Raw genomic sequence first — 19,337 nt, forward strand, 5'->3', positions numbered from 1 at the left:
AGGTGTCTCAAATGTCCACTTGATGTGAAGTAGACACATTCATGGGTCTGTTTCTGTTCCTAAAGTTATTGACTCAGAGTGAAGAACAAATACCGCCTATATATAAAATATAAAATGAATAAATGCACTTTGAGCATGTCATTTTATTCATACTTTGAAAATAAATCTCCAGAAACACAGGGATTCAGAAAATCCTTTTTGAAACATGTGAACGACACAGTTCCGATGAATGCACGAAGTGCTTGATTAAGGAAGTAACACAACTTGGTACACAGCCATATGAGGCACTTGATATTGCAGATTTAAAAAGGAGACATACGTCACTCACACTCTTTGAACTGAGACCCCAAGCAGACATGTATGTGTATTTCAAACAAACAGTATAAGGTACAATTTCCATTTAATGTTGTATTCTTTCCAGCTTAACTGGTAACCATCAGCACCAGTGCATACGCTAAATAACATTCTTTAATAGAGCATTTATTAGAGCTAGAGAAATGTAAGCTAGTGCATGCAAAGATAGTCATAAAGACATGAGGCAAAGGGTGGATAGACTAAACTTGCATATGTCATATCATTTGGTTTTTGTTACAGCATAGTAAGGCAGAATATATACTTTCAAAAATATAGAAGAAAATTTCATTACTCTGAACCCAGGTCTAACATTTTGATAGTCCCCAAAAGTTTCTTCAATGCTGCCGAGTATCACTGTTTCTCTAAAATGACAAAAGGCCATTTGATATAATAATGAATGTCCTTTTCAAGCTACTGATTGAAAGGCAGATTTGCTACTAGGAAAACTGACAGGTAGACTGCTTTCATACATTGTTATTATGATCGATCCACCCAGGCCTTGCGAATATGTAAGCACTTGATGCAGTTAAAATAAGAAAATCCTCAAAATATCATTTCACATACAGATTTGTCCTTAATATTATTATGTGAACACTTCCAGTCTTTGTCCACCCGCCAACATTTTTAAGCAAAGTCTTTGGGAACCATGACAACACTGAGGACATCCATTCAAAACTGTTCACCCTGTGCTTATTCAACGAGCAACGAACTCAGGATGCAATTGTTAGACTACAGGAAAAAAGACAGAGCCCTCCCCGCCACAACAAGAAATTAAACAAAGAAAAAAACAACAACAAAAACACTGAGTTCACGGTTTCTTGTCTATACTTAAGGAAAAAGACTAAAACTATTCTGAATATTACTGTCACAGATAATTTTATGAATATATAGTGTGTCCCTTGAAGTTTTACATGTTTGAAATAAACTGTTATTAAACAGTTAGCTCCATTTAGGCAGTGGTTTTTACATGTCATAGGGTCTTTAGTAGTTCAAAGAGAATAAGAGAAATATAGAGTTATATAAAATGGGGGTGAATTTACTTACCAACTGTATTCAAAATAATACAGTAACTTAGCGCTTAACATTCTAAATTTGTGTATTCACTTACTAATTATACAGCTTAATTGTGACTTCAGGAAGTGCAAAATACTGTAGTTTGTGGTAGTTACATATTCAAAATTAAACTAAAGCACAGGAAGAGAATAAGTTTGGAATCAAGCAATTAAGGCGCTTACTAAGAATATTAATAAACCAGCATGTCATAACAAAAAGTTAGTTTTGGTTAGTTAAGTTCCTTCACAAATTTAGTTGAAGCCTTGTGCATGAGCATTGAATTAAAAAAGGAAAACACCAAATGTAAATGCAAAGCAGGATCAATATAGTTAACGCATAAAAAGGCACTTTTAAAAAATTTATTTCTTTGACCACAACTTCAGTCTATTTAGAAGGCAGTCACACTATTGTTTAGAGCATCAAGTTATTCAATAATCACTTTATCAAAATGTCCAAAATACTGGTCTTCTGATTCCAGATCAAGGCCAATGATGATTTATGACAGTAACTGTTATTTGAGGTACAAAACAAAACTGCAGACCCAACTAATTTGCCCACCCTAACATTCATTACGTAGTACACAGACACAAATAAATATAGGGTAATTTTGATTCCTAATTTGGGCTTCAAAAAAAGACAAGCCTTTATGAAGATTGAGCACTTATTTGTGTTCATACTGTAGTGGCTAAAACATTCTTAATAAATCGATGCCAAGATGGGAAATATGTAAACTGGAAAATTCAATCATGAAGATAATTTTGGCAAACCAAGGCATGATTGAGACGTGTTGAAAACTGAGAAGAGTAAGCATGGCATGGTAAAAAACAGTCCCCTCATCATTTGTTGGCTTCAGTTCCTTATGACAGCTCTCCTAATACTAGTGATGATAGCGCACACAATGCAGCAAACTGATAAAACAGCATATATTATAATGATGATCAAGATAAAATGTCTTTTATAATACATACAATACTTTTGGATCAACCAATAACGCGCTGATCAAGTGCAAAGGTCACAGTCAGCTTTAGCTGTTTGACTCACATGACTCTGGGCTGTTGTGATCTGTAATGTGTTTGCCTACTGGGATTTGAAACTAGTCCACAAGTCCCACTCAGACAGTTGTCTCTCTGCTGGCTTTTAGATTAGGAGCAGACAATTGCCTGCGCATTCGCGGAGGTGCCTGAAAGTGGATTGGATGGTTAGCATGGTCAGTGTGATGATACTGCTGGAAGCCACTGCAGCTGCCATCTCTATACATCATACTATTATAGTGGCATGGCTGTTGTTGGTGTGGCTGGAGATGTGCCGGCTGGCTCTGAATGTGGCGGGGCTGATGGAAAACCTGACTATGCCTCCTATTGCTTTCAGACTGCTGCAGTGACTCCATGGAGCCAGAGGGCCGCTGGCGATGATTAAAAGAGTTGCTACGGACTCGTTCGTGCGGTTGCAGATGTAGGTTGTTCCTATAGTTATGTCTGTGACCCTGGCTCAAACCTTGCTCCAAATCTTTGCTTCTGTGCTGGATTGATGGGCTTGGCAATGGTGGAGTTACTTGGATAACTGAAGCGGCCATCTTTTCTCTGGGCTGTACTCCTTCTACAGCCGGGCTTTCTCCCTCTTCTTCTTCTACAGCCTCCTTGGGCACCTTTAGCTCGATGACCTGCTCGTCTGTAATTATGATATGAGTACCGGGGCTCCATGAGTTCCGGTGCTTAGGGTTACTTTTGAAGGGGAATCGTAGCTTGCGGTCCTCTGGAGGTATGAAGCGATGGGGCCCGGTCTGCCGGCGGAGCTGCTTGGAGATCTCTTGTTGTTGGAGGTTTTTGAGGCGTAACTGCTCTTGACGCATCCAGCGCACATGGCCTCGCTTTAGGGTTGACTCATCGCCTGTGCTTTGGCCTAGTTGTGAATCTACCTCTTCAGCATCAGGTTTTTCTGGCACAGGTGGTTTTCCATCTCGAGGGCTCGGAGTTCTGGTTGCACAAGTGGAAGTGGCTATGCCGGGTGGCTTTTCTTGGCCCTCTGGGGTGATGAGTGGAAGGACCTTCTCCATTTTCACCATCTTGTTCCTGAGAGCACGGATCTCCTCATCTTTCATGTTATTCTGTTTCTTCACCTCCTGCAAGATGTCTTCAAGTTTATCAATATGCACTTTAAGCTCATCCATAACAGCCCCTCCTGCTCGAGTACCGTTTGTTATAACGTCCTCGATGCGCTCATCACCAACTCCTACAGTGTCCCAAACATCCCGGGCGACTGCCCTCCACGAGTCCCGCTCGTTGGGGTCCTTCTTGCTGTAGCTAGCACAAAGCTCCTTCATTTTTACGATAGCTAGCGCTTCAATTTCCTGACGTGTGTGGCGAAAATCATTGAGCGCCACTTCATAACAGATTTCTTTGACAGCCTGGATCTTCAGGTCTGAGATGGTGACCCACTTGGAGTCCTTGGTAATACGGCGCCGCTGAGGGATCTGGTACATTTTCACCGGCTCTCTTCTCTTCCCGCTGCTGGGTAATCCACACTTTTTCACTATAGTTTGTAGCTTGCTGGGAGGTAGCTTTTCCCTCAAGGAAGTGATCAGTCTCCAGCTCTCTTCACAAGACCTCTTATCTGAGTCATCCCCACTATCAGAGTCTCCATCCTTGAGAAAACAACACAGGACAAAACCAAATGGTTCCAAAAACAAAAAAAAAAGAAGGAGAAATTACAATGGGAAATCAAAGAGAGGATGAAAGGATGTCTTTTTTTTTTTTTTGAAAAAGAATGATTAAAAATGCATAAATATGCAACGTGGGAACTCAAGCCATGAATCAAGTCCAAGCTAAATAATATGACTGAGCTTAGACGTATGTTTAAAATTTGGCGATTTTTTTTAATCAGACGACTATTACATGGTAATAATTATCCAAATATTTCCCATACATCCATTTTATACACGATGTATGGTAACATGCAGTGTAATTTCCAGAGCTATGTTTAAAATAAAGATTAAAAAAATAAACAAACATACACACAAACAGTGGCTTCCATTGACTTTCTTGTAAAATTGCCTTTCTCATATTGGTATTAGTGAAATGGTGATATGGATATAAATGAATAGATGTTCATGGAAAGATTCAATAACACCAAGCCTTTCCACATCTCCCAAATGGAGATCATGTTTAACAATTGTGTTCCCAATGTTGCATATTGATATTAAAAGTATAGGTAAAGCATGTCTATCATGATTAGAAAGGAAATATCAATAGAGGATAGTTGCTGATTGGAGCACTTCTGTATTGCTTTATGATATTCCTCTTCTTCTTAAATAGAAAATTTTGTGATTTGAAAGCTGGATCCCAAACATGCTACAGTGGCATGCATGTAGATGGATTTTGGAGCTTTTCCCCTTTAGTCCAGAAGGTTTAAGTGGCTTTAGTATTAGCGGTGTGTTAGAAGACAGTGTTCTTGCAGTTTCTCAGAAAGCCAGTAGAGAGAGAAGAGGCAGAAGTGAAGGGTAATTGTTAATCCACTACAAGAAAAATGTTAGTTCGGGAAAAAAATGCAGTTTCTCATTTTTTGTAGACAAAGTACATTACAGATCACAACCAGTAGGTACAGATAATTCAGTTCTTGTGTATGATACTGTATTTTTGACCTGCATTGAATGTTATGATGCTGGTAATCTGAACCCTACACCTGCAGCTCTGCACATAAAAAACACCAGTAAAGTATGGAAGAGGTCTGTGATTCACTGATTCAACTGTGGGCAGTGATAATTCTGTTGTTGAACCGTGCTTTCGGTGTGCTACAAGATGCCAGTTAAGGCTAGCAAAGAGAGGTAGCCAAAGAAGTCAATGAGAAACCACATTGTCACTATCCATCAAAAACTACAGCAATAATTTTTATTATCACAATGCATTGTACATGTCAGCAACTGCATTGAAGAGATGAAACTCAGGACAAAACAGAGCAGGAAAACTAGAGTAGAAATCTAATCTAAGCAAATCAACAGCCATTTCAGATTTGACCAGCTCAACATCAAACACCGCAACTTATTCCAGAACCAGTACTGAGTGAGTTAAGAAAACATGCTATTAACATGAACCATGCAAAAGCAGCGTCACTGAATAAAACAATAGTATGTATATTCAATGCTGTCCAATATTCAATTAGTTTACATGAATTTCGATGTTAATAGTAAATTAACTTTAGCTGTAAAGTGCTGTTTTGCAAGATTCAGATCCACTATAGAAGATACAGGAGAAGGGAAAACAGGGATTTGGAAAGGGGAAAGCTTTACACTAATCCTTGCTCAATCAAATTGCTGAGAAAAATCAGTTCAACTCAAGAAGGAGGCGAGCAAAAGCTCATCGGTCTCAAACCAGGAAAACTTCCATGCAAGAAGAACAGACATGCACAAAGAGTAGAAGTGTGATTTGAACACACACACACAAACAATCATACACCTCAAAAGTGTCGGGGTTCAGAGTAAGAATTAGTAGTCAGATTTAAATGGACCAAATGAGACTGTCTTATAAAATCCAACAACTAGCTTTCCAGTTGCAATTGACCACAACAAACCATGCTTTAACTTGGAATTCCACCTATGACAGATATCCTGGAGTACATTTCACTCAATTACACACAAAACACCACAAACTAGTTGACTCCTTCAGGAAAGCTGCTTGTTATGTAACTAACCTTCAAAATTCATCATCTCAGCTATGATTAACTTCTGCTAAACCCACTGCGTAGTCTGCAATCTCTAGCATGAAGACTACAGGAACCAGACTAAATCCATTCGGTTTGCCAAGTGGGTTTGGTTAAATACAAGCTTATTTGAACTCACCAGTCGCTGTTGCTCCAGAAGTTGGTCTGCTTCTTCTTTCTCTTTCTTGTACAAGATTTCCATTTCAGTGAGTCTACATACAGAGTAAAAAGTATAATCAAATCCATTACATAACTAATGATATACCAAGCAGCTTTAGAAACACAAGTCAGATTACTGACACCATATGAAACAAATAGGTTTCATACCTTTTCTCCATTTCTTGCTTCATGTCGATGCCCTGCTTCTCTAGAAGCTCTCTCTGAGCAAAGGTCCAATCAACTGGCTCCACTGGGGTTTCGGCAGATGGCGTCTTCTCCCTCTCAGCTCTGGCCTGTTCTGGGTGGTTGAACCGGAACACATGGTTCTTTCCCATAATGATACGGTTACCTTGAAGAAAAACGAACACATATATGACAGGAAAAAATGCCTCGAGCATAAAATTGAATGAATGAATATGAAATAAAAATGCTTTTGTAAATTCCAAAGAAACCCAGTGCTATAAATGATCTTATTTATTTATTTATCCCAGTCCCCAGATATTAACAACATATTGTTTACAAAATTGAGGTATGTACCTGAACGAAGCTGAATTGCATCTTCAACGCGTTTGCCATTGACGTAGGTTTCTGATCCCTCACATGGAACCAGCATGACAATAACTTAAACAAAAACACAACAGCCAGTCAACAATGAGTCATTCTGAATCAATCATGCATTGTTCAATTTTATATGGTAAAGGTCAAATATGAAGTATACATTATGTAGTGATTGCCCAGGTTTGTTTTTGTGTTTGTATGTATTGTATTTTGTTGATCTGTCATTAAGTGAAATTAAATTAGGGTAAATTCTGTTTGGTTTTTTTTTTTTGCTATCAACACAGTCCCAAGTTCAGGTGGTCAAGCCTGACATGCGCCAAAGGGGAAAAAAGGCCAGCAAATTTATATTATAGAGCCTCACCGTCTCCATTGGCATTCCTCTCACTGCGGAAGATGCAGTGTTCTTCCTTGATATGAGCACCACTTAGAACAATATCCTGGCGTCTTTCAGCGTCAGCCTGGCCCACCCTGAAACAGTCAGAGGCCATTTTGAGAGCATGAACTCTGCACTTTCATTCTATTGGCAGCCATTTTGGCAAAATGTCAGCCCAAATTTAAATTGAACCTTTAAACCATTATTTATGAGAAGGCAGCCCTTCTGAAGCTCTACAGGCATTTCATCTGTGATTCAGCCATCTATTATTATAATTGTATAACTTGAGACTGAAAAAAAAAAAAAACAACAACAAACAAACCCACAGATCAGCAGCATATTTTGAGCCAGTTCTCTTTGACTGTAAAGGTTCCTCTTTTTTGACATTAAAAGAGGAAAAATGACTGAGTAGTTTTCCAGAGACACTGCCTGAGAGTAATTCCAACCTTGTCTACATCTCTCCATTGCTCTACAGCGTTCAAGTGTCATCATTCAAAGTGTGGTTACCTTGTAATTCCGTCTTTGATGTAGTAGAGCAGACACTCTGACATGAGAGGATCCTCATTTAGGTTAACCAAATGTGGAGTCTGTAAATGACAATAAACTGTTTATTCCCATCAACATTTAGCAGTGCAGAAATCGTAACAGTATCAGAAATCCTAATCAAGTGGGCATTTAAGCATTGCTGAAGGCTTGTTCAGTCACCTACATGAAATCAATGTAGTACAGACATGTTTTACAGTCTAATACATTGCAAAACTAATAGACTACTCCACCAGACCACCAACCTTTTTAGGGGAAAACACCCCATTAAAGTCTGTATAGAGATCGCAAGGCTTCTCAACGAAATGCTAACCAATGCAGCGGCAATGAGTGAAAAGAGAGGGGGGGGAAAAATATGAATGGATCGCAAATGGATGTGACCAAAACAAAAACAAACAAAAGACACACAACAATTAGGAGTTGAGGCAGTATGTGCTTACCTATGAAGAAGGATTAATTTCAAAAAGGGAACTAAAGCTGATCTAGTGACTCTGGACCTGAACAGTCACTTCTTTGTCACAATTCTGACTTTGCTGAAAACCACAAACTACCTATGTCTATCTACCTATGTTTACGTTGCTGCCCAACTTTGCTGCTTCTACTGAAAGATGATGGAGAGCTAAGGAGAGATATACCACTGTCTGTGATTTAGTAAGCATTGGGACAGCAATAATAGCAAGAAGCGATCAAAGGAAGTGTGATCAATCTACTCAGCCAAGTACTAGATTCAGGGAAAAACTTAGTTTATTTAAATTTAATTGTTTTAAATTAAGATACTAATTTGATACTACATCCTTCTTCAAATCTGAATATAATCCCATCATGTTAAAGCTGGTTGAAAAAATTTGAATATAAATCAAACATGGAGGGAAATAGGGATAGATTTTAAACCACTAAAGATTTAACTTAAGTCTGTTATTTATAGGGTTAGATCTAATGAAGGAGAGGTGCTTTCTCTGCAGATTCAATTATACAAACCTTCTTGACGGGAAAACAATCAAACTGCTCATCAAATTGCCTTTCATGGCTAAGCTGAGTATGTGAAGGAAGCATATGACAAAGAGTGGAAAGACAGAGACAGTGATAAAGTGACCATGAGAAAACCCAGCCACTGCACATGGAGGGTTCTCATGGAAAAACAGAGCATGGAAAACAGAAGTCAGGAAATTATGGTGGAAGAGTGTGCATATCATAGGAAATCAGACCCAATTCCTGACATCAGTGTCTGTGTCTCACGTCTGTTGTACCTTTTTAGGAGAGAATACACCCAAAGTTCCTCCATCTTCACGGATTGCCACACCCATCTCTGCAAGCAAGGCCTCCCTGTAGAAAAACATTTTTTCAACTTAAGAATATCAGTTAAAATTGCATCAGTGGAAAACAGCTTATTCAGGCTGCATGTTGCATATACTCTCTTGCTGCAGCAATGAACTATGTATTGCAACTCTTTACATTCATTTCCAGACCACTGCACAGTGAAGAGAAAAGAAGTAAGAATGATGCTGTGAAATATTACAGAAAATGATTTGTGGTATGACAAGAAGCAGAGAATGGCACCAGTTGGTTGATGGTTGCAGCTACAGATGAGTAGATAAAGGAGAAGAAAGGATCTGAGAAGGGTGATTGTGCAGCAGAGCGTGAAAAAAGAAAAAAGGAAGGAAATGGACAGAATGAGCGCAGGGGAAGCAAAACGGAAAGGTTGAGAAGAAAAAAAAAAAAAAAAAAAAAAAGGAGACAGCACTGAGGGGTGAAAAGACAGAGACAGAGCTATGGGGGTTGTTTAACACTCCCAAAATATATTGAGGGAAGGGATGGAAGCACACATATGGCACACATCCCCCTCCCCCCCATGAGAGATAGAGAACAGATATCAGATATTGTCACCTAATACTGACCTCTCCATGCGGATTGCTTCAGTCTTTCGCAGTTTCTCTTCCCAGGTTTCATTGAGCTCTGCAATGATCTTTTCTGATTCCTGAACACAAGAAACAACGTGTGGGAACACACAGACAGTGTAAAGTAATCATTGGTGAATGCCATCTGTGTTCTGGAGGCAATATGTTTAATTCCGTCACAATTGGTCTATCCAGTCTGAATCGCACACAGAACACATTGTTATATAATATGGGAATTATACATTACAAGATTGTGAATTACAGATAATGTTGATTAAGAAGCTGTTCTTGTTCTTTGAAAGACAGTGAAGTATATAATTATTTTGTATGCTTCCCCCGTTATAACGATATATTCTGAGACACTTTTCATTGTCGAAGTTTAATATTGCAGTACATTTGAAAAAGTTAAGCCAGGATCTCTTGACTTGACACTACAAATAATTGTCGACAGTGCAGTTAGTTTTGATATGGCCTTAAAAAGTTAACCTTCAATCTGATCTTTTTTATGAAATACTAAAATATTTTCAATACTTCTGGATCATGACTATTAAGTGCTTCCATATTAGATCCAATAAGACTGGATCTATTTTGGTCCAATTTCCCCCGTATCTGCATTGCTGCTTGACGTCACCGGATGACGGACAGACTGGGCACAATGGTTGCCATGGAAACTGCAGCTTGTCACGGTTTGTTGTTACAATCCTATGTTCCCCCGTCTGAGTAGAGAGAGCGAGCTATGGCAAGTCAGAGATTTGAAGCTGAGAGACCACACAACAACTGACTCCCAAAATGTACTTTGAGGACCATGTGTGGGCTTCAGCTAAACAGCAGTCATCCTGACATAAAGTTAACTTACAATTGACTGGACTGACTACTACACTGTATGTACTAGCAAGATTGATTTTTATTTATGATGTCTTGATTAGTCAGCAACCAGCTAGCAATTTTGAAGGATCCACCTGCTACAGTTTTGGTCCTTCCCTAGAAAATGTATCAGTAGTAGTCTGTAAATGAATCTGGTGCATGATGCAAACAGATAAAGGAGAAAATCTTGCAGAATTTGTATTAAATCATAAAGATGTTCTTGTATAGAAATGGTTTTTGAAGATTGGAGGTGAAAACTTTAATTTTGGCAAGTGTGAGCCAGTCTGTTACCCTACAAAGCACCAAGAACGTCAGCCATATAAAGGGCATCATTTAATCATAAAGAGGATAATGGAAAAATTGACCCCCCCCCCCCCCGTAATTAAAAAGTTACTTTCCTTGTTGTTAGGATTGACACATACATGTTTCTGATTTGAGGAGTTCTTCATGTTGCACATGACAAGTTTACCTTAAGTCTTTCAATGGCCTCCTCTCCTCCAGGGGTGGACATGATGCGTTCCTGGATACTGGTGACAGACTGCAGCCCTCCCTGGCTGCACAGTGAGCCAGAGGATGGAGAGGCTGTCAGGGAATCAATAGGGGCTGTGGAAAAATGGCCAGGTCGTTGATTCTCTGAAGCTACCAAGTATCTATTCTTATTGTTCTGAATGTCTTTGAGGTCTGAGCCAACAGCAAGAGAGAAGAAAGAGAGACAGAAAGGGGGGGAACAACAGAGGAAAACATGGGGCAGGCACAGGATAGGGTAGAGGGAATAAAACACATAGAATGGAGGAACCAAATACCAAATAGGAGGAGAGAGAAAGGGAAGAGAAAGTTGGGGAAACAGAAAGGACAAAGGGGAGGGAAGACCAATGTAAGACACACGTTGTTCGTCAACGGGTTAAGACAAACATCCAGCATAATGGTCAGCTAAGGACAGCAGCAGTTTTCACTCCAGGTGGTTTTCAAGAGTTTGTTTATCCCCACTGTTCTCCATAGGGAGAGCATTAGATCTCAAATTTTAATCCATTACAATGTACCACAGTACATGTACCAATTTCAGCACTTAATTTATTCATTTGAAGTGTGGGCAATTCAAATGAATAACAACATGTCACTTTTGCTTTTCCTCTGAACTCCAACGTGGATAAAAACACATGGATTGAAAACTACCATCAGTGTAACAAATACGGGATGGAGGGGAATTGGAGACTGCTATAATATCCATAGGATGGCTAGATGACGGTTGTTGACACATGCTGCCAAAATTCAGCCTGCAGTCAAGTATTCTGAGTCACTGCGCACACACACACAGCCTTATTAGAGGTCAGGCACCCGATGTCAATACAGACTGCTCAAAGACCTCTGGGGTCACACACTTCTAAGTTGGCCAAGACAAACTAAACACTTTTATTATTTAACAGTTTTTTTTTTAGATAAGGCCAATAAAGCAGGATTTAATTGATCTAGGAGGTGCTGGCATTTTGAAAATTAAAGTCAATACAGTTGACATTGGTAATATCAGCTTATTATTATTATTATTATTATCATTATTGATCAGGGGATTTTTTTTTTTTATCCCTAACATATTGCAATATCAAGTTCACAAGAACGAGTCGGATGGACAGACTGGCAATGTAATACCATTATGCTTAGTCACAGCTGTAACCGTCAGGAGTACTTAACCCAAGGAATGAATCAAAACCCAAGATCTGAGCTTTTATACTTAACTAGCCCTTAAGACGACAGCAGCAGAAAAATGTGTGCTTTTAGTCTGCAAATTAGTAGAGCTAAGATTGCCTTTTGGTCAGAAACTGGTAAAGAGCACTGTCAAAAAGTATTAGCACAAAAGAGGAATAGGAAGATGTGTTAGGAATATCTGAGAATAAAGCACAGGATTCACTAGCAAACTAACTATTCAATACAAACTATAACAACACATCAAGTTAGTCAACCCTGTATACATAAAGCTCTAGTGTAGCTACTTGGAATTTCAGGATCATGCACCTTTCTGTTTGTAGCTCTGAGCCTCAGTTTCGGAACTGAGAAGTGGCATTTTAAAGCTTTGAGCACTGTCACCTGCAGCAAATGATTAGTCAAAGAAAACAAAATAAAAAAGCAGAAAGACCACTGGCAAGAGAAAAAGCTTAAGAAAATTAATCAAAGGCCAGCATGGTGAGAAAATGATGCAGGTGTATTGGGGATGGAGGAGAAAGACAGACTAGTCTAAGAGTAGTATTTCTAAATGGTGTGTTCTATCTAATTGAATCATAGTTGGATCTGAGCCTGCAGCGGCCTCACCCACATCATTCTGAGAAGTAACAGAAACACAAGCGCAAAGCATGCTAACCTAGTTGCATGCTAACCCTCGCCAGATCAACGCACCTATGCAGACTTGCATTTCTGAAGTTCCTTCTATTAAGCATTTGCTTTTTAAGCATTTACATGCAAAGCTGGTAGCAGATTAATATAAATGTAATGTGGGAAATAAGCAATGTTAGCCATAATTAATAAGGCAAATAGCGATAGACAATACATGACTTCCGCACATATACACACATTTGATTCCACCTCCTGGGCAATCATCCCCCATAGGATCAACTGGGGGGGAAGCAGGAAAGATGAAAAGGGTCAGAGGTCAGCACCAGTAGAATGGGAGGAAAAAGTTACAGTTTTAGAGAGTTGGATGAGGATGATGAGGGTGATGAGAAATGACATTGAATGACTTGTTAAGTGCCATGTTGTTAGACTAAGCAATCATTAACTAATGATTATTATAAGCAGATTATTAGTCACTTATATTAGAAGTTATTAATTGGCATATTATGTCTCTAATTTACTGGGCTATGAGCCATTACTCCTGCACAGCAGATGAAGTATATTCGTGTAGCTTTTAGCTACCATTTGTGTTGTCGGTCACAATTCGTCTAAAATCTTCATTTAATGACTTAGGAGTGCTTTTATACAATGTAGAACTTTAAATATTCTAATTATTAAAAATCAGAATTATTCTGTGCTGCATGATGCAAAATACACATTTTACTCTGTAAGGAGGCATAATAAACCAGTCTGGTGGTGAATAAGTTGAAGCTGTTTAACTGTTTTTAGTTTTGGACTAGAAAAAGGTACAAGCACTGCGATGGAAACAAAGCTGAATGTCAGAAAGCGATGACACAGTGATGAAGGGAGGAAACGTTCCCAACGTGTGGTAAGACTAAGAGAGAATGTAGATGCTGCTGCATGACTGCAAATAGGGCTAGCTGGTATAGCATAAAACTCACTGTCCAGGATGTCTCCCAAGCCCTGGGCACGGAGCAGCTCCTTGAGCCGAGCCACTTCATCCTTCAGGTCACGCACCAGCTTATTGTTGGGATCTTCATTAATGACAGCATTGCATTTGATGTTCTTGGCCCGGTCAGCATAGCTAAAATTCAGCATAAACTTTTTTTGTTAAGGGCTTGAAAATTGAACTAAATTGGAATGTAAACATTTATTTTAATTGATTATTTTGTTGTCATCCATATAGTGAAGAGGATCTTTACCGGAGTGTACTGAGAGTTTCATCATAGTTAATATCTGCAGGACTAAGAGCAGCGACCATGGCTGTTCTGGAGTTTCCACCTGAGAACAAAAGACGATATATATAAGAAGATATCCATAAAATTAAAATTTTGCAAATGTATGCAGGCATCAGGTAGTTTAGCATTAGCTTTATTGAAAATACGAAGGATTTAAAATGCACTGTAAAGTAACAATACTGGGCATAGAAATCACCAATACAGCAAAATCAGTGCTTCATTCCTTATTCCACAAGTCTCCCACTGGACCTCAGCCTGATATGGATTCAGCTCAGATTATAGATACACACTTCTACTCTACGTGTCTGAACCAATGAGATGGTTGTACTTGTCTAGTTTAGCTGATATACAGTTTGCTGACAGTGTCCTTCTTAAATTGGTAGAGTAATGTACACTAGGTCCTGCCCCCCCCACTTCAGGGTTCAGGGTTAGGGTGCAAACTTTTTTTCCATTCAGGAATAAGGATTTAACAATTCACACATTCCTATTGTGACATTTATGTATGTGAATAAATAAATAAATGTCACAATAGGAAAGAATTTTATTTGATATTAACATTCATACCCAGGTTCTCCCTCAACAGCCATGTCAGAACAGAGTCTCTGTATGGGATGAAGTCAGTCTTCTTCTTCTTCTTGCTCTGCAGTAAACAAAATATTCATTTGGCTGACAAAAGCGAAATATTCTAACTTTCCATTTTAAAAATGAATGTTAGAAATCCATCATATGTAATGGAGAAGTGGTAAAATGAGCATAAGCCTGATTTGATTCACTTCTGCTTCTATGCACAGATTTACTGGGTATGGTGTCTAAAAGCATCATTTAAATGGCAAAACATTGTTTTTAAGCTTCAGCACATAGCAAAAGTTTGTCAAATCTGCCTTGTGGGGGATCAAAGGTTAATGGTTGAGCTGTCAAAGTTTTTACCTTGCTGGTACAGTTATCCTGTGTAAGCAAGCATTACAAGGACAAGAGGAGAGAAACAGAGGCAGACATTACAGCATGCCAGGCTACAGACATGGATTCCTTGAGAAGATCGGTTCAAGTCATAGAAGGTAAGACAAAGGCTGAACAGGAGGAACAGGAGGAGAGGAAAGTTTGAAAGAAATAGAAACAAACTTAAAACACTCACCACTTCAGCCAAGGCAGAGATAACCTTTCCTAACGTGGTGAGAGATTTGTTAATGTTTGCTCCTTCCTGGAACCACAAAGAAAAATGTCATTCAAGATCAATCAAGGTGATACCTATCAAGTGATTGTTATAGTAGCTGCGTGGTGATAAGAGAGATAGTTGGGGTCTTACCTTTAATCTGGTACCTTTAGCTCCAGTGGAATCTGCTCGTTCACTCCCTGCCAAGTCCACCAGACTAATTTTACTGACCTGGACGGAGTAAATGTATTTTAGTTGTATAAAATTCATTAGTAATGTAGAGAGGAAAAAAAACAAAGTTCATTATGTTTTCAAAAAACAATAGTTCACAAACCTCACCTCAAAAATATCTTGAAAGACACAAAAGCCATACTAAACAGTTGGACTTAGCTGTTCAATGAAATGCAGCTAAGCAGAAAAACTGATAAGAGGTGCTGAACACAATAGGCATTGTGTTTACAATAACACTGTGGTCTTTGTGCCGTCAGGGTATTGCTAAAAGTCAAATCTAAAATGGCTCCTTTTCTTTCTCCATTTGCCACTAACTTAGACAGCCATGGGAAAAAATCTAAGATGCAAAGCTTTTTAAGGTATAAACATAGTTTAGAGAGAGTCTAATGTACGAAGCAGAAGGTGTCCTGTTTTCTTTTGTTGTCTGACCTTTTCGGTGGAGAGGTCTGTCTCGCTGTCATGTTTCCTCTGTGTGAAGACAATGGTGAAAACAGCATGGGACCTGCTGCTGGTCTCATTCATGTTGGTGGCAGCCACAGTTCTGCAGGTTAGCACACGTCACCATCATTAGGGAAATGCAAACACCATGTGGATGTAACGCATTTCTCTGAGCACTTAAATCACTTTTTTTTTTTTAATTATCCAGTATTATTAATCCTAAACTCATCCTCATGGCTATTACTGGAGTTATCATCACTGGGCTTTATGCCTATTAGGGTGAATTGAGTCTAAGGGATTATTTTCTGTGGTGGAGGTGGATAATACTGTAAGGACACCAAACATGAATACACAAGGCACACTTAGGGGTATAGTACAGGGGAGATACAGGCTTTACACGCCATGTTCTAGAAATAAGCCTTCTGAGTCAACACAGGAAGATTAAGGCAGAGTTCACTCCTCCCACAGGAGCTCCCATGACACAGACGCACACAACACACAGTCAAACACACAAACTTATACATGACATTCACCCAAGATATTTCATTGAGATTCTTACTACGTGCGATAAACAGTCATTAAAGTCAAGCTTAACAACTGCATAAAAAAAAGAAAAAAGAAAAAAAAGACAACTTAGCTAAGATTATGTGGTTTTAGCCATTCGGGTTAATTCATCTGCATGATAAAAAGCTTCCTTGTCCCAGTTCTTCTGAGGATGTGGGGTATCATTTCATCACAGCTACTACAATCTTTCCTATGACCTCAGAACAATCCAAGGGCTTGACTCACCTGGCCTTGTTGCCTGCATCCATGAGGTCAGCAATGTCTGTATAGGAGGTGACAGCTAGCTTGGACAGGTCCTCTACGTAGGGACCCAGTAGCGGGTGTTCTCGCACTCGAAGGTTGCCTTTGTTCTTCGGATTGAGTAAATCTCGTACCCGCTCACAGTAGATCTCCATGTAACTAACCTGAAAACATTTGCAAAAGTAACACAATTTGTTCAGGTGTCTAAGCAAACCAGTAACTTATGGCCAAATAATGCAACTTTATATAATGCAGATCTGAGTGATGGAAATGTATTATTATATAAAATTAGATTTCTTTTATGTGGTATCATCAGAAAACGTGCTCCGTTAAACATAAAATGTTAATGAAATCTAACACCTGTGAAGCTGTCACAATGAGATTGTCGGTCACATGATGGTATTTGAAACACAGAGGCCTGGGCTAACCTTGGGAGATTCCAGATGCAGACGCAGTCTTAGACTCACCTCTACTGAGTAGGAGAGATCCTCTTTGTTGCAGTCATCATTGATTTTCTCAAATAGATCTTCACAGAGCTGAGAGACAGAAAAAGATATTTTAGTGCAATTCTACAGCATTGACAAAAGAGAACGGCAGGATGAAAAGAGGTGACATCTGTGGATGTTAGACCAAAACAGTTTCATTCTGTGGGGGATGTTTTGCAAACCTTTATTTTCTAGAAAAAAGGGGTATTACATTTGATGAAAACAATACAATCAACTACCCAATCTTGTGATGACGCACTTAGAACCAATTTAAAGTCAAATCCTATATAATCCCTTAATAATATAGACCTTAGAGGGTTTACGTTTCATATTTCTTGCAGATCCCTGGTGGGCCATATACCATATTAACATGGAAGATTCCTATTGTCCACCTGGACTTTCTGCTTATTTGAACCATAAAAAGGCCAGAAAGTGTCCTGTGAGTAAGTGCTTTTGCCCATTTTTCCAGATCACAGAACCTTCAATATCCGGCAGTTTAGAGTATGTTAAAAGGATATATCTATGTTTATTAAAAGGTTAACAACGAAGGAGCGGATTCACCAACTTACACAACCAGCTTTCAGAAACCACTGTAATTTCTCTGACAGGGCAAACATTTTCTAATTTATGGTAATTTGAAGTGTCATTGTGCAAATGTGCTGCCAGAGGCTCTGTGTAAAAGGGTTAATACTGGACCCTGGGCTTTAATCTGGCCCATATTCCCATTTCTATTCCACTTCTGAATAAAGCATTGGCTACGACAGTAAGCAAACAATGCTGCAGTTGACTTGAAATAGATGAGGATAAGGATATTATCCCACCAGAGTAAAAGCAATCCCATTGCTTTTAGGTGAAAATAATCTTTCCTGGGGCGATGCAGTCTCAGCATTTTAGATGTAGATTTAACCCTAACCCTTTGAAATGTGACAGAACTGATTGACTTATAGACTAGTGGGATAATATCCATGGACTGTCGACAGCGCCTATAGACTACGAAACAGGGTTGTATTACCAACAAGAATGACCTAATTGAACAGGACTAGTAAACAATACCGACCACAAGGCAATCTCTTTTATGTGAACCACTAAACTGAGAATAAGTGGTAAAACCAACCATAGGAATGATTCCCTCCTGCCCCTCCTCCTGCTTGCCCATCATGGTGTAGGATTTGCCAGCTCCTGTCTGGCCATAGGCAAAGATGCAGACGTTGTAGCCCTCAAAAGCATGCTGCAACATTTCTTTGCCAATGTCATTATACACAAGGTTCTGTGATGCAAAGCAGGGGTCTTCTGGCTGTAGGAAAGACAGAAGATTACTTGGAATATACAGAATTGCAATAAGTTTATGGTATTTGAGAAGAGAATTAATGATAGTTTTTATAACAGCTAATGAGTGTTCAAACTCACCGTAGTGTGTGACCAGTAGGAGTAATCAAAACTGAAGGTTTTTGCTGGTTCCTTTGGGGCTTTGGGGTTGACAATAGCTGTGGGTGAGGAATAAAATTAGTAATGTGGTTGATAACATCTGGTTCAAATAAGAATGCAAGACAACATGGAGAAATTCTTGTATCTTGATTTTAAATGTTTCATCAAATTATTTAATTTGTTATGTCATGTATTGAATTCCAGTATTACATTTTAAGTATGCCTGTCCTACCCAAAAGTGGCTTCTGTGCAGTCAGTATGGATTATGGCAGGGACTCTTAAACACACTAGTCATTTCTGTCTTGGCTTTGTGGCCTACTTTTTCCTTTTTTTCCCTTTTTTGCTCAATTGCTCAAATCGCACTTAGACAACTTGGACATTTCAAACAGAAAGAAACAAACAACTCCCATTCATACATTTTCACAAAATGGAGAGACTAAATCCAACAATTTAATAGACTGTAATTAATAATTCTGTAATAATTCTTTATTAGTCCAAGGTGGCAAGTGGCAAATGGCAAGTGGTTTAAGATCCTGTTCTCTAATCAGTTCCTCAATCACGATATATATTTAGAACAGAAAGTCACATGAATGAGGGGTAGATCTTGAGCCCTTGGTTTTCTTTTTCTGACAACTGCAGCTGTAGTCTCGAGCATTGCCAATCCACTGTCTTTAATCTGTATTTTCATTCATACTGTGCACTGATAACATGGAAATATGTCAAACAATAGCATTT

The 19,337-nt window shown here is 39.0% G+C and overlaps 1 protein-coding gene across 3 annotated transcripts in view; it reads right to left on the reverse strand.

The window, feature by feature from the left end:
* The window catches only part of kif1b (kinesin family member 1B), a 53,001-nt gene that overhangs the window by 19,017 nt on the left and 14,647 nt on the right, over positions 1-19,337 (reverse strand). The window contains exons 3-22 of one of the 3 annotated variants that reach the window (XM_029506911.1): positions 18,585-18,661; positions 18,292-18,471; positions 17,160-17,228; positions 16,678-16,856; positions 15,880-15,991; positions 15,373-15,450; positions 15,202-15,267; positions 14,997-15,014; positions 14,634-14,709; positions 14,034-14,112; positions 13,773-13,915; positions 13,051-13,092; positions 10,961-11,172; positions 9,628-9,707; positions 8,980-9,055; positions 7,697-7,776; positions 7,178-7,284; positions 6,796-6,879; positions 6,427-6,607; positions 6,239-6,311 (exon numbers count right to left, since the gene is read on the reverse strand). In XM_029506911.1, the coding sequence (XP_029362771.1) occupies positions 6,239-6,311; positions 6,427-6,607; positions 6,796-6,879; positions 7,178-7,284; positions 7,697-7,776; positions 8,980-9,055; positions 9,628-9,707; positions 10,961-11,172; positions 13,051-13,092; positions 13,773-13,915; positions 14,034-14,112; positions 14,634-14,709; positions 14,997-15,014; positions 15,202-15,267; positions 15,373-15,450; positions 15,880-15,991; positions 16,678-16,856; positions 17,160-17,228; positions 18,292-18,471; positions 18,585-18,661 (2,012 nt within the window). Of the gene's footprint in view, positions 1-134; positions 4,049-6,238; positions 6,312-6,426; positions 6,608-6,795; positions 6,880-7,177; positions 7,285-7,696; positions 7,777-8,979; positions 9,056-9,627; positions 9,708-10,960; positions 11,173-13,050; positions 13,093-13,772; positions 13,916-14,033; positions 14,113-14,633; positions 14,710-14,996; positions 15,015-15,201; positions 15,268-15,372; positions 15,451-15,879; positions 15,992-16,677; positions 16,857-17,159; positions 17,229-18,291; positions 18,472-18,584; positions 18,662-19,337 lie in introns of those variants that run through there. The other 2 variants (XM_029506913.1, XM_029506912.1) reach the window with 2 other exon arrangements.

The sequence above is a fragment of the Echeneis naucrates genome, chromosome 7 (genome assembly GCF_900963305.1).
Source record: "Echeneis naucrates chromosome 7, fEcheNa1.1, whole genome shotgun sequence".
Lineage (NCBI taxonomy): Eukaryota > Metazoa > Chordata > Actinopteri > Carangiformes > Echeneidae > Echeneis > Echeneis naucrates.